Source organism: Hypanus sabinus, chromosome 2 (genome assembly GCF_030144855.1).
Source record: "Hypanus sabinus isolate sHypSab1 chromosome 2, sHypSab1.hap1, whole genome shotgun sequence".
Classification (NCBI taxonomy): domain Eukaryota; kingdom Metazoa; phylum Chordata; class Chondrichthyes; order Myliobatiformes; family Dasyatidae; genus Hypanus; species Hypanus sabinus.
The window spans coordinates 38,762,138-38,778,097 of NC_082707.1; the positions used below are offsets into that span (position 1 = coordinate 38,762,138).

At 39.6% G+C, this 15,960-nt stretch overlaps 1 protein-coding gene across 1 annotated transcript in view; it reads right to left on the reverse strand.

Annotated features, from left to right (window-relative positions):
* Window positions 1–15,960, reverse strand: part of LOC132403417 (mucin-3B-like) — a 190,493-nt gene that overhangs the window by 113,606 nt on the left and 60,927 nt on the right. The window contains exons 22-28 of the mRNA XM_059986826.1: window positions 14,340–14,516; window positions 12,247–12,423; window positions 8,958–9,134; window positions 6,871–7,047; window positions 4,770–4,946; window positions 2,685–2,861; window positions 598–774 (exon numbers count right to left, since the gene is read on the reverse strand). Coding sequence (XP_059842809.1) covers window positions 598–774; window positions 2,685–2,861; window positions 4,770–4,946; window positions 6,871–7,047; window positions 8,958–9,134; window positions 12,247–12,423; window positions 14,340–14,516 — 1,239 coding nt within the window. The remainder of the gene's footprint in view (window positions 1–597; window positions 775–2,684; window positions 2,862–4,769; window positions 4,947–6,870; window positions 7,048–8,957; window positions 9,135–12,246; window positions 12,424–14,339; window positions 14,517–15,960) is intronic.

Below are 15,960 nucleotides of genomic sequence, written 5' to 3' on the forward strand. Positions count from 1 at the left end.
ATCATGAGATTTCTGATTGGACGATGAGACAACCGCCTCTAATTAACTAGAAATTTAGCTCTCCTTTATCAGCATTATTTAATTTAGCATTTTCTAATTACTGCACATAATTCATAGCGTCTTATTATTGTTGTTATAGATTGAAATATATCGCTAGCACAAAACAATAAATTTCACAACATATTGCAGTGATGTTGAAAGTCTTTATGCTGCGTTTTCTGATTCTAAATCTGAGGTTATGCAGTTTGTAACAGCAGGAATTCCAGCAGCAGTATTTATAACAGGAACAATTGCTGTACCGAAGTGTTAAGGGCAGGTGTATTGGAGACGAATTCTGCTTCAGGCAGAATTTTTAACTTAATCTCAAACTACTGGTTAGGAACATGAATCACTCACTGATTCTCTCTGCACGTCTTCTGTCCGCAGATCTAAATGATTCCATCAGTGTCTCCTAATCTTACCAAACCTTTATTCAAAGATGCTACCTCTACACCACTAATGACAAAATGAGATTCGATCCACTTGATCTGTTACTTTCTGTATAGATCAATGAGAAATACAATGCACATTGTCGTGGACAGAGCCTTGGATACTTACAGAGCTCTGGTGTGGAGCTTGGAGCAGTTGTTATCAGTGTACTTGATCCACTTGTTAGGTCTGTGGTCAAGCTCTGTATTGTTGAGACTGGTGTAGATGCGCTTGTTGTCTCTGAAGTGCTTGGTAACGTTGTTGGAGTTGTGGTAGCAGGAGGAGTTGTAATAGGCTCTGTTGTAGCTGCAATCAAACACAGACACTTCGGATTGAAGAAAGTATTAAACAAATATCTTTGTTCATTTTTCACACGGTTATGTTACACACTCGACCATGCTAGCCTTCATGTTTTAGATGTTCCAACGCTGTGGAGTACGGATTGCTGGCGCAGACCATTTAAAGTTTCTAGACTGCTCTGCACACTGGTGGCCACGTTCAGCTTTCTAGATTTCAATACTTAAATCACCCCTCAACTCAAATTTGGTGCTCAATCATCTGCTCAATATTTGTTCAGTCTGCAATTGCATTTAAAATGGCTGTCTCTTTTCGAGAATCTCCAAGTCTTGGCAGGTTCTCATCAGGCAGGTAATCCAGAACACTGTTCTTGACACAGTCTCAAAAAAGTCTCTTGGTCCTATACTTGGATTTTCCAGACCATGGGCCCTGACCGTTCAGACATGTGCCTCTCGTCACACAGGGACAAGGTGTGGGCAAGGAATTGGTGATAGAACATTCTAGCAAAGAAGGTTTTCTGAAGTCAATGACTTTCATCTTTTTATTCAAAATTGTTTAACTCTGGAGTAATATACATGTTGTGTCTGTGAGGGATTTCGCTGTAATTGGAGCAGCTGGAAATGGTGCAGATGAAACTGTAATAGGTGTGTAACGAGTAGTTATATCAGATGAAGATCAGCAGATATTATTGCAGTAGTACTGATTGAAAATTGTTTCGAGAAACCGGTAGCCGTAGATCAGATGTATTTATGAAAGGATCAGATGATCGCTAATAGTGATTTTGGTCAGAATGTACCTTCCAAATGGATTATCAGTGCTGCTGGAATTGATCTGTGATACAATCTCAGGTGTCACTAGAAATGAAATGTGATACAACATACAATTGATGATGAATCTGCAGCAAGACATTAATTTACTGGAGGTACTGTCATTTTCCATTCAGTTCAGATGAAGCTGAAGTGTTTATTTCTGGACACCAGAACAAATGCAGTTTGACAGACAAAGTGAATATTACATATCCTGCCTCACTTTCAACACATAAAACTGCAAGAATTGTAAAATGCTTATTCTGAATAAATTTCATGGTTGTTGAAAAACCAATAGATTTCATAGCTGTGGCAAATCATGGAGGTGATGCAGGTGACATAATGGTTGTTGCTCTGTTTAAAACCTTGGCACTTGGAGGCTAATAACAAGAGTCTTTGCTTCAGACGTGGCTTCGAGAACAAGAGTAGAGGTGAAAATGCTTGAGAATTTTGTTTGTACATCAGTATTATGTTCAGCAGGAGGAGGTTCTTTATTTGAGAAACTGCTTCTTCCACTCTATCATGAGATTTCTGATTGGACGATGAGACAACCGCTTCTAATTGACTAGACATTTAGCTCTCTTTTATCAGCATTAATTTAGTATTTTCTAATTGCTTCACATAATTCAAAGCATCTTATTATTGTTGTTATATATTGAGATATATCGCTAGCACAAATCAATAAATTTCACAACATATTGTACTGATGTTGAAAGTCTTTATGCTCCGGATTCTGATTCTAGATCTGAGGTTATGCAGTTTGTAACAGCAGGAATTCCAGCAGCCGTATTTTTTAAAAGGAACAGATGCTGTACCAAAGCGTTAAGGGCAGGTGTAGTGGAGACGAATTCTGCTTCAGGCAGAAATTTTAACTTAATCTCAGACTACAGGTTAGGAACATGAATCATTCACTGATTCTCTCTGCACGTCTTCTGTCCGCAGATCTAAATGATTCCATCAGTGTCTCCTAACCTTACTAAACCTATATTCAAAGATGCTACCTCTACCCCACTATTGACAAAATGAGATTCAATCCACTTGATCTTTTACTTTCTGTATAGATCAATGAGAAATACAATGCACATTGTCGTGGACAGAGCCTTGGATACTTACAGAGCTCTGGTGTGGAGCTTGGAGCAGTTGTTATCAGTGTACTTGATCCACTTGTTAGGTCTGTGGTCAAGCTCTGTGTTGTTGAGACTGGTGTAGATGCGCTTGTTGTCTCTGAAGTGCTTGGTAACGTTGTTGGAGTTGTGGTAGCAGGAGGAGTTGTAATAGGCTCTGTTGTAGCTGCAATCAAACACAGACACTTCGGATTGAAGAAAGTATTAAACAAATATCTTTGTTCATTTTTCACACGGTTATGTTACACACTCGACCATGCTAGCCTTCATGTTTTAGATGTTCCAACGCTGTGGAGTACGGATTGCTGGCGCAGACCATTTAAAGTTTCTAGACTGCTCTGCACACTGGTGGCCACGTTCAGCTTTCTAGATTTCAATACTTAAATCACCCCTCAACTCAAATTTGGTGCTCAATCATCTGCTCAATATTTGTTCAGTCTGCAATTGCATTTAAAATGGCTGTCTCTTTTCGAGAATCTCCAAGTCTTGGCAGGTTCTCATCAGGCAGGTAATCCAGAACACTGTTCTTGACACAGTCTCAAAAAAGTCTCTTGGTCCTATACTTGGATTTTCCAGGCCATGGGCCCTGACCGTTCAGACATGTGCCTCTCGTCACATGGACATGGTGTGGGCAAGGAATTGGTGATAGAACATTCTAGCAAAGAAGGTTTTCTGAAGTCAATGACTTTCATCTTTTTATTCAAAATTGTTTAACTCTGGAGTAATATACATGTTGTGTCTGTGAGGGTTTTCGCTGTAATTGGAGCAGCTGGAAGTGGTGCAGATGAAACTGTAATAGGTGTGTAACGAGTAGTTATATCAGATGAAGATCAGCAGATATTATTGCAGTAGTACTGATTGAAAATTGTTTCGAGAAACCGGTAGCCGTAGATCAGATGTATTTATGAAAGGATCAGATGATCGCTAATAGTGATTTTGGTCAGAATGTACCTTCCAAATGGATTATCAGTGCTGCTGGAATTGATCTGTGATACAATCTCAGGTGTCACTAGAAATGAAATGTGATACAACATACAATTGATGATGAATCTGCAGCAAGACATCAATTTACTGGAGGTACTGTCATTTTCCATTCAGTTCAGATGAAGCTGAAGTGTTTATTTCTGGACACCAGAACAAATGCTGTTTGACAGACAAAGTGAATATTACATATCCTGCCTCACTTTCAACACATAAAACTGCAAGAATTGTAAAATGCTTATTCTGAATAAATTTCATGCTTGTTGAACAACCAATAGATTTCATAGCTGTGGCAAATCATGGAGGTGATGCAGGTGACATAATGGTTGTTGCTCTGTTTAAAACCTTGGCACTTGGAGGCTAATAACAAGAGTCTTTGCTTCAGACGTGGCTTCGAGAACAAGAGTAGAGGTGAAAATGCTTGGGAATTTTGTTTGTACATCAGTATTATGTTCAGCAGGAGGAGGTTCTTTATTTGAGAAACTGCTTCTTCCACTCTATCATGAGATTTCTGATTGGACGATGAGACAACCGCTTCTAATTGACTAGACATTTAGCTCTCTTTTATCAGCATTAATTTAGTATTTTCTAATTGCTTCACATAATTCAAAGCATCTTATTATTGTTGTTATATATTGAGATATATCGCTAGCACAAATCAATAAATTTCACAACATATTGTAGTGATGTTGAAAGTCTTTATGCTCCGGATTCTGATTCTAGATCTGAGGTTATGCAGTTTGTAACAGCAGGAATTCCAGCAGCAGTATTTTTTAAAAGGAACAGATGCTGTACCAAAGCGTTAAGGGCAGGTGTAGTGGAGACGAATTCTGCTTCAGGCAGAAATTTTAACTTAATCTCAGACTACAGGTTAGGAACATGAATCATTCACTGATTCTCTCTGCACGTCTTCTGTCCGCAGATCTAAATGATTCCATCAGTGTCTCCTAACCTTACTAAACCTATATTCAAAGATGCTACCTCTACCCCACTATTGACAAAATGAGATTCAATCCACTTGATCTTTTACCTTCTGTATAGATCAATGAGAAATACAATGCACATTGTCGTGGACAGAGCCTTGGATACTTACAGAGCTCTGGTGTGGAGCTTGGAGCAGTTGTTATCAGTGTACTTGATCCACTTGTTAGGTCTGTGGTCAAGCTCTGTGTTGTTGAGACTGGTGTAGATGCGCTTGTTGTCTCTGAAGTGCTTGGTAACGTTGTTGGAGTTGTGGTAGCAGGAGGAGTTGTAATAGGCTCTGTTGTAGCTGCAATCAAACACAGACACTTCGGATTGAAGAAAGTATTAAACAAATATCTTTGTTCATTTTTCACACGGTTATGTTACACACTCGACCGTGCTAGCCTTCATGTTTTAGATGTTCCAACGCTGTGGAGTACGGATTGCTGGCGCAGACCATTTAAAGTTTCTAGACTGCTCTGCACACTGGTGGCCACGTTCAGCTTTCTAGATTTCAATACTTAAATCACCCCTCAACTCAAATTTGGTGCTCAATCATCTGCTCAATATTTGTTCAGTCTGCAATTGCATTTAAAATGGCTGTCTCTTTTCGAGAATCTCCAAGTCTTGGCAGGTTCTCATCAGGCAGGTAATCCAGAACACTGTTCTTGACACAGTCTCAAAAAAGTCTCTTGGTCCTATACTTGGATTTTCCAGGCCATGGGCCCTGACCGTTCAGACATGTGCCTCTCGTCACACAGGGACAAGGTGTGGGCAAGGAATTGGTGATAGAACATTCCAGCAAACAAGGTTTTCTGATGTCAATGACTTTCATCTTTCTATTCAAAATTGTTTACCCATAGAGAAATATACACATTGCGTCTGTGAGGAATCTAGCAGTAATTGGAGCAGCTGGAAATGTGCAGATGATACAGTAATAGGTGTGTAATGAGTAGTTGTATCAAACGAAAATCAGAAGATATACTTGCAGCAGTACTGGTTGAAAATTGCTTCAAGAAACCAGTAGCAGTGGATCAGATGTATTTATGAAAGCATCAGATGATTGCTAATTGTGAATTTGGACAGCAGTTTTCTTCCCAATAGATCTTCAGCGCTGCTAGAACTGATTTGTGTTACCATCTAAGGTGACAATGAGAAAGTAAATGTGACACAACACAAAATGAATGGTGAACATGCAGGAAGACATCAAATTATTGGAGGAACTGACATTTTATCCACACCTCCATTCAGTTTGGATGAAGATGCACTGTTTACTCTCTGGACACAAGAAGAAATGCTGTTTGAGGGACATTGTGAGTAGTACATATCCTGCCTCACCTTCAACACAGAAGACTACAAGAATTGTAAAATGCTTATTCTGACTAAATTCCATGGTTGTTGAACAATCAATAGATTTCATAGCTGTGGCACATCATGGAGGTGATGCAAGTGGCATAATGGTTGTTGCTCTGTTAAAAACCTTGACACTTGCACGCTAAATACAAGAGTCTTTGCTTCAGATGTGTCTTTGAGAACAAGAGTAGAGGTGAAAATACTTGAGAATTTTGTTTGTACATCAGTATTATTTTCAGCAGGAGGAAGTTCTTTATTTCAGAAACTTCTTCTTCCACTCTATCATGAGATTTCTGATTGGACGATGAGACAACCGCCTCTAATTAACTAGAAATTTAGCTCTCCTTTATCAGCATTATTTAATTTAGCATTTTCTAATTACTGCACATAATTCATAGCGTCTTATTATTGTTGTTATAGATTGAAATATATCGCTAGCACAAAACAATAAATTTCACAACATATTGCAGTGATGTTGAAAGTCTTTATGCTGCGTTTTCTGATTCTAAATCTGAGGTTATGCAGTTTGTAACAGCAGGAATTCCAGCAGCAGTATTTATAACAGGAACAATTGCTGTACCGAAGTGTTAAGGGCAGGTGTATTGGAGACGAATTCTGCTTCAGGCAGAATTTTTAACTTAATCTCAAACTACTGGTTAGGAACATGAATCACTCACTGATTCTCTCTGCACGTCTTCTGTCCGCAGATCTAAATGATTCCATCAGTGTCTCCTAATCTTACCAAACCTTTATTCAAAGATGCTACCTCTACACCACTAATGACAAAATGAGATTCGATCCACTTGATCTGTTACTTTCTGTATAGATCAATGAGAAATACAATGCACATTGTCGTGGACAGAGCCTTGGATACTTACAGAGCTCTGGTGTGGAGCTTGGAGCAGTTGTTATCAGTGTACTTGATCCACTTGTTAGGTCTGTGGTCAAGCTCTGTATTGTTGAGACTGGTGTAGATGCGCTTGTTGTCTCTGAAGTGCTTGGTAACGTTGTTGGAGTTGTGGTAGCAGGAGGAGTTGTAATAGACTCTGTTGTAGCTGCAATCAAACACAGACACTTCGGATTGAAGAAAGTATTAAACAAATATCTTTGTTCATTTTTCACACGGTTATGTTACACACTCGACCATGCTAGCCTTCATGTTTTAGATGTTCCAACGCTGTGGAGTACGGATTGCTGGCGCAGACCATTTAAAGTTTCTAGACTGCTCTGCACACTGGTGGCCACGTTCAGCTTTCTAGATTTCAATACTTAAATCACCCCTCAACTCAAATTTGGTGCTCAATCATCTGCTCAATATTTGTTCAGTCTGCAATTGCATTTAAAATGGCTGTCTCTTTTCGAGAATCTCCAAGTCTTGGCAGGTACTCATCAGGCAGGTAATCCAGAACACTGTTCTTGACACAGTCTCAAAAAAGTCTCTTGGTCCTATACTTGGATTTTCCAGACCATGGGCCCTGACCGTTCAGACATGTGCCTCTCGTCACACAGGGACAAGGTGTGGGCAAGGAATTGGTGATAGAACATTCTAGCAAAGAAGGTTTTCTGAAGTCAATGACTTTCATCTTTTTATTCAAAATTGTTTAACTCTGGAGTAATATACATGTTGTGTCTGTGAGGGTTTTCGCTGTAATTGGAGCAGCTGGAAATGGTGCAGATGAAACTGTAATAGGTGTGTAACGAGTAGTTATATCAGATGAAGATCAGCAGATATTATTGCAGTAGTACTGATTGAAAATTGTTTCGAGAAACCGGTAGCCGTAGATCAGATGTATTTATGAAAGGATCAGATGATCGCTAATAGTGATTTTGGTCAGAATGTACCTTCCAAATGGATTATCAGTGCTGCTGGAATTGATCTGTGATACAATCTCAGGTGTCACTAGAAATGAAATGTGATACAACATACAATTGATGATGAATCTGCAGCAAGACATCAATTTACTGGAGGTACTGTCATTTTCCATTCAGTTCAGATGAAGCTGAAGTGTTTATTTCTGGACACCAGAACAAATGCTGTTTGACAGACAAAGTGAATATTACATATCCTGCCTCACTTTCAACACATAAAACTGCAAGAATTGTAAAATGCTTATTCTGAATAAATTTCATGCTTGTTGAACAACCAATAGATTTCATAGCTGTGGCAAATCATGGAGGTGATGCAGGTGACATAATGGTTGTTGCTCTGTTTAAAACCTTGGCACTTGGAGGCTAATAACAAGAGTCTTTGCTTCAGACGTGGCTTCGAGAACAAGAGTAGAGGTGAAAATGCTTGAGAATTTTGTTTGTACATCAGTATTATGTTCAGCAGGAGGAGGTTCTTTATTTGAGAAACTGCTTCTTCCACTCTATCATGAGATTTCTGATTGGACGATGAGACAACCGCTTCTAATTGACTAGACATTTAGCTCTCTTTTATCAGCATTAATTTAGTATTTTCTAATTGCTTCACATAATTCAAAGCATCTTATTATTGTTGTTATATATTGAGATATATCGCTAGCACAAATCAATAAATTTCACAACATATTGTAGTGATGTTGAAAGTCTTTATGCTCCGGATTCTGATTCTAGATCTGAGGTTATGCAGTTTGTAACAGCAGGAATTCCAGCAGCAGTATTTTTTAAAAGGAACAGATGCTGTACCAAAGCGTTAAGGGCAGGTGTAGTGGAGACGAATTCTGCTTCAGGCAGAAATTTTAACTTAATCTCAGACTACAGGTTAGGAACATGAATCATTCACTGATTCTCTCTGCACGTCTTCTGTCCGCAGATCTAAATGATTCCATCAGTGTCTCCTAATCTTACTAAACCTATATTCAAAGATGCTACCTCTACCCCACTATTGACAAAATGAGATTCAATCCACTTGATCTTTTACCTTCTGTATAGATCAATGAGAAATACAATGCACATTGTCGTGGACAGAGCCTTGGATACTTACAGAGCTCTGGTGTGGAGCTTGGAGCAGTTGTTATCAGTGTACTTGATCCACTTGTTAGGTCTGTGGTCAAGCTCTGTGTTGTTGAGACTGGTGTAGATGCGCTTGTTGTCTCTGAAGTGCTTGGTAACGTTGTTGGAGTTGTGGTAGCAGGAGGAGTTGTAATAGGCTCTGTTGTAGCTGCAATCAAACACAGACACTTCGGATTGAAGAAAGTATTAAACAAATATCTTTGTTCATTTTTCACACGGTTATGTTACACACTCGACCATGCTAGCCTTCATGTTTTAGATGTTCCAACGCTGTGGAGTACGGATTGCTGGCGCAGACCATTTAAAGTTTCTAGACTGCTCTGCACACTGGTGGCCACGTTCAGCTTTCTAGATTTCAATACTTAAATCACCCCTCAACTCAAATTTGGTGCTCAATCATCTGCTCAATATTTGTTCAGTCTGCAATTGCATTTAAAATGGCTGTCTCTTTTCGAGAATCTCCAAGTCTTGGCAGGTTCTCATCAGGCAGGTAATCCAGAACACTGTTCTTGACACAGTCTCAAAAAAGTCTCTTGGTCCTATACTTGGATTTTCCAGGCCATGGGCCCTGACCATTCGGACCTGTGCCTCTCGTCACACAGGGACAAGGTGTGGGCAAGGAATTGCTGATAGAACATTCCAGCAAACAAGGTTTTCTGATGTCAATGACTTTCATCTTTCTATTCAAAATTGTTTACCCATAGAGAAATATACACATTGCGTCTGTGAGGAATCTAGCAGTAATTGGAGCAGCTGGATATGTGCAGATGATACAGTAATAGGTGTGTAATGAGTAGTTGTATCAAACGAAAATCAGAAGATATACTTGCAGCAGTACTGGTTGAAAATTGCTTCAAGAAACCAGTAGCAGTGGATCAGATGTATTTATGAAAGCATCAGATGATTGCTAATTGTGAATTTGGACAGCAGTTTTCTTCCCAATAGATCTTCAGCGCTGCTAGAACTGATTTGTGTTACCATCTAAGGTGACAATGAGAAAGTAAATGTGACACAACACAAAATGAATGGTGAATATGCAGGAAGACATCAAATTATTGGAGGAACTGACATTTTATCCACACCTCCATTCAGTTTGGATGAAGATGCACTGTTTACTCTCTGGACACAAGAAGAAATGCTGTTTGAGGGACATTGTGAGTAGTACATATCCTGCCTCACCTTCAACACAGAAGACTACAAGAATTGTAAAATGCTTATTCTGACTAAATTCCATGGTTGTTGAACAATCAATAGATTTCATAGCTGTGGCACATCATGGAGGTGATGCAAGTGGCATAATGGTTGTTGCTCTGTTAAAAACCTTGACACTTGCACGCTAAATACAAGAGTCTTTGCTTCAGATGTGTCTTTGAGAACAAGAGTAGAGGTGAAAATACTTGAGAATTTTGTTTGTACAGCAGTATTATTTTCAGCAGGAGGAAGTTCTTTATTTCAGAAACTTCTTCTTCCACTCTATCATGAGATTTCTGATTGGACGATGAGACAACCGCCTCTAATTAACTAGAAATTTAGCTCTCCTTTATCAGCATTATTTAATTTAGCATTTTCTAATTACTGCACATAATTCATAGCGTCTTATTATTGTTGTTATATATTGAAATATATCGCTAGCACAAAACATCATGGATGTGATGCAAGTGGCATAATGGATGTTGCTCTGTTAAAAACCTTGACACTTGCAGGCTAAATACAAGAGTCTTTGCTTCAGATGTGGCTTTGAGAACAAGAGTAGAGGTGAAAATACTTGAGAATTTTGTTTGTACATCAGTATTATTTTCAGCAGGAGGAAGTTCTTTATGTGAGGAACAGATTCTTCCACTCTGTCCTGAGATTTCTAAATGGTCCATGAGACAACCAACTCTAATTCAATGGACATTTAGTTCTCTTTTTACAGTATTATTTAATTTAATATTTCATCATTACTTAAAATGATTCATAGCTTTTTTATTATTGTTAAATAGAGCAAAGTAATGCTAGCCCAAATCAATAAATATCAATACATATATTAGTGACATTAAACCTGATTCTACTCCAGCTTCTGCTTCTATACTGAGGTGAAAGGAGCTTCAAGTGTTATGAATGTACCACAGCTCTGAGGGGCCGAAGGGGCGGGAGCAGCCCCCTCCTTCCGGAGAATCGCAAGATCACTATTAATTTGGGTCTCGGACCCAGGAAAACAGAGACAATGCAACGGTATTGGCCATTGTTCTTAGAGACACCTGTGTGAAGTGCACGTCCCTGCTACGTGACAGCCACCACGGATATGGACACCCTCGGGCAATGTGGGGGTGGGGATTGCATCACCCTACTTTGATGGACATCTACAACTCTGCAAGTCAAGATAAAAGGGGACTGCAGGAGGCGGTACCCCAGCGACACACCAGAAGGACACCATCGCTCAGCGCTCCCATACTAGCGGGAAGCTATACAAAGCCACGTGCGTTCCGCCTCTCCTTTGCCTGGGGAGCGGGTGGCTGATAACACCGAAAAGGACTTTGAACTAACAACGGGGAACCAATGCTCCCCTGATTCAACGGAGTTGCTTCATAAAGACCCGGGCAAGTTTTTTCCTTTCCTCACCAATCTCTCTAAAACACGTGAAACCCAGCGGTTCCCAGAAGGCAGAAGCCTGCAGACTTCTGAGTGACTTTTATATCTCCAACGGACAATATATTATCCCCTAGACAACAGTCGAGATTATTTCTTAATGATGATTATTACTATACCGGCGCTTTAGATTGAGTATTGATGACATGCATTATCTGAATGTTTGTATTAACCTTACTTTTTTGCCCCTTTATAAATAAAAACGTTTGAAAATTGTGCCATCAGACTTCAACGGACCTCTCTTTCTTTGCTGGTAAGTTATCCAGTTACGGGATACGTAACACAAGCAGCAGGAATTCCAGCAGCAGGCTTTATAACAGGAACAGTTGCTCTACTGGACTGCTAATGGTAGGTGTAGTAGAGATGAATTCTGTTTCAAGCAGAAGTTATAACAGTATCTCAGACTACAGGTCAGGGACATGAATCATTCACTGATTTTCTCTGCACGTGTGCTGTCCGCAGAGCTAAATGATTCCATCAGTCTGTTCTCAACTTCTTGGCCCTATATTCAATGGAGGTATTTCTACCCCATAATAACCAAATGAGATTCGAGCCACTTGATCTGTTACTTTCTGTATAGATCAATCAGAAATACAATGCACATTGTCGTGGACAGAGCCTTGGATACTTACAGAGCTCTGGTGTGGAGCTTGGAGCAGTTGTTATCAGTGTACTTGATCCACTTGTTAGGTCTGTGGTCAAGCTCTGTGTTGTTGAGACTGGTGTAGATGTGCTTGTTGTCTCTGAAGTGCTTGGTAATGTTGTTGGAGTTGTGGTAGCAGGAGGAGTTGTAATAGGCTCTGTTGTAGCTGCAATCAAACACAGACACTTAGGTTTGAAGAAATTATTAACCAAATATCTTTGTTCCTTCTTCCTGCAGTTACTGTACACTGACAAGCATGAGAGCTTTCACATCTTAGATGTTCCAATTCTCTGGAGTGCGGTTTGCTGGCGCAGCCCTTTTAAAGTTTCCTGTCCGATCAACTCACTGGTGGCCACGTTCAGCTGCCAAGATTTGAAATTTTAAATAACCCCTCAACTCAAGTTCGGTGCTCAATCATCACCCCCACAATGGTTCAGTCTGCAATTGCATTTACAATTGCTCTCTCGTTTCGAGAATCTCCAAGTCTTGGCAGGTTCACATCAGGTAGCTAATCCAGAACACTGTTCTCGACTCAGTCTCAAAAAAGTCTCTTGGTTCTAAACTTGGATTTTCCAGTCTATGGGCTCTGACCGTTCAGACATGTGCCTCTCGTCACATGGACATGGTGTGGGCAAGGAATTGGTGATAGAACATTCTAGCAAACAAAGTTTTCTGATGTCAATGACTTTCACCTTTTTATTCAAAATTGTTTAACTCTGGAGAAATATACACGTTGTGTCTGTGAGGGATTTAGCAGTAATTGGAGCAGCTGGATGGTGCAGATGAAACAGCAATAGGTGTGTAACGAGTAGTTATATCAGACGAAGATCAGAGATATTATTGCAGTAGTACTGATTGAAAATAGTTTCGAGAATCCGGTAGCAGTGGATCAGATGTATTTATGAAAGGATCAGATGATCACTAATCATGATTTTGGTCAGATTGTACCTTCCAAATGGATTATCAGTGCTGCGAGAATTGATCTGTGATACAATCTCAGGTGTCACTAGAAAAGAAATGTGATACAACATACAATTGATGATGAATCTGCAGCAAGACATCAAATTACTGGAGGAACTGACATTTTCCACTCAGCTCCATTCAGTTCAGATGAAGCTGTACTGTTTACTGTCTGGTCACCAGAACAAATGCTGTTTGATCGACACTACGAGTAATACATATCCTGCCTCGCATTGAATACAGAAGGCGACAAGAATTGTAAAATGCCAATACTGGCTAAGTTCCTTGGTTGTCGAACAACCAAAAGGTTTCATAGCTGTGGAAATTCATGGAGGTGATGCAGGTGGCATAATGAATGTTGCTCCGTAAAAAACCTTGACACTTGGAGGCTAATAACAAGAGTCTTTGCTTCAGACGTGGCTTCGAGAACAAGAGTAGAGGTGAAAATGCTTGAGAATTTTGTTTGTACATCAGTATTATGTTCAGCAGGAGGAGGTTCTTTATTTGAGAAACTGCTTCTTCCACTCTATCATGAGATTTCTGATTGGACGATGAGAAAACAGCCTCTAATTGACTAGACATTTAGCTCTCTTTTATCAGCATTAATTTAGTATTTTCTAATTGCTTCACATAATTCAGAGCATCTTATTATTGTTGTTATATATTGAGATATATCGCTAGCACGAATCAATAAATTTCACAACATATTGTAGTGATGTTGAAAGTCTTTATGCTCCGGATTCTGATTCTAGATCTGAGGTTATGCAGTTTGTAACAGCAGGAACTCCAGCAGCAGTATTTATAAAAGGAACAGATGCTGTACTGAAAGTGTTAAGGGCAGGTGTAGTGAAGACGAATTCTGCTTCAGGCAGAAATTTTAACTTAATCTCAGACTACAGGTTAGGAACATGAATCATTCACTGATTCTCTCTGCACGTCTTCTGTCCGCAGATCTAAATGATTCCATCAGTGTCTCCTAACCTTACTAAACCTATATTCAAAGATGCTACCTCTACCCCACTAGTGACAAAATGAGGTTCGATCCACATGATCAGTTACTTTGTTTACAGATCAATGAGAAATACAATGCACATTGTCGTGGACAGAGTCTTGGATACTTACAGAGCTCTGGTGTGGAGCTTGGAGCAGTTGTTATCAGTGTACTTGATCCACTTGTTAGGTCTGTGGTCAAGCTCTGTGTTGTTGAGACTGGTGCAGATGTGCTTGTTGTCTCTGAAGTGCTTGGTAATGTTGTTGGAGTTGTGGTAGCAGGAGGAGTTGTAATAGGCTCTGTTGTAGCTGCAATCAAACACAGACACTTCGGATTGAAGAAAATATTAAACAAATATCTTTGTTCATTTTTCACACGGTTATGTTATACACTCGACCGTGCTAGCCTTCATGTTTTATATGTTCCAACGCTGTGGAGTACGGATTGCTGGCGCAGACCATTTAAAGTTTCTAGACTGCTCTGCACACTGGTGGCCACGTTCAGCTTTCTAGATTTCAATACTTAAATCACCCCTCAACTCAAATTTGGTGCTCAATCATCTGCTCAATATTTGTTCAGTCTGCAATTGCATTTAAAATGGCTGTCTCTTTTTGAGAATCTCCAAGTCTTGGCAGGTTCTCATCAGGCAGGTAATCCAGAACACTGTTCTTGACACAGTCTCAAAAAAGTCTCTTGGTCCTATACTTGGATTTTCCAGGCCATGGGCCCTGACCATTCGGACCTGTGCCTCTCGTCACACAGGGACAAGGTGTGGGCAAGGAATTGCTGATAGAACATTCCAGCAAACAAGGTTTTCTGATGTCAATGACTTTCATCTTTCTATTCAAAATTGTTTACCCATAAAGAAATATACACATTGCGTCTGTGAGGAATTTAGCAGTCATTGGAGCAGCTGGAAATGTGCAGATGATACAGTAATAGGTGTGTAATGAGTAGTTGTATCAAACGAAAATCAGAAGATATACTTGCAGCAGTACTGGTTGAAAATTGCTTCAAGAAACCAGTAGCAGTGGATCAGATGTATTTATGAAAGGATCAGATGATTGCTAATTGTGAATTTGGACAGCATTTTTCTTCCCAATAGATCTTCAGCGCTGCTAGAACTGATTTGTGTTACCATCTAAGGTGACAATGAGAAAGTAAATGTGACACAACACAAAATGAATGGTGAATATGCAAGAAAACATCAAATTATTGGAGGAACTGACATTTTATCCACACCTCCATTCAGTTTGGATGAAGATGCACTGTTTACTCTCTGGACACAAGAAGAAATGCTGTTTGAGGGACAATGTGAGTAGTACATATCCTGCCTCACCTTCAACACAGAAGACTACAAGAATTGTAAAATGCTTATTCTGACTAAATTCCATGGTTGTTGAACAATCAATAGATTTCATAGCTGTGGCACATCATGGAGGTGATGCAAGTGGCATAATGGATGTTGCTCTGTTAAAAACCTTGACACTTGCAGGCTAAATACAAGAGTCTTTGCTTCAGATGAGGGTTTGAGAACAAGAGCAGAGGTGAAAATACTTGAGAATTTTGTTTGTACATCAGTATTATTTTCAGCAGGAGGAAGTTCTTTATGTGAGGAACAGATTCTTCCACTCTGTCCTGAGATTTCTAAATGGTCCATGAGACAACCAACTCTAATTCAATGGACATTTAGTTCTCTTTTTGCAGTATTATTTAATTTAATATTTCATAATTACTTAAAATGATTCATAG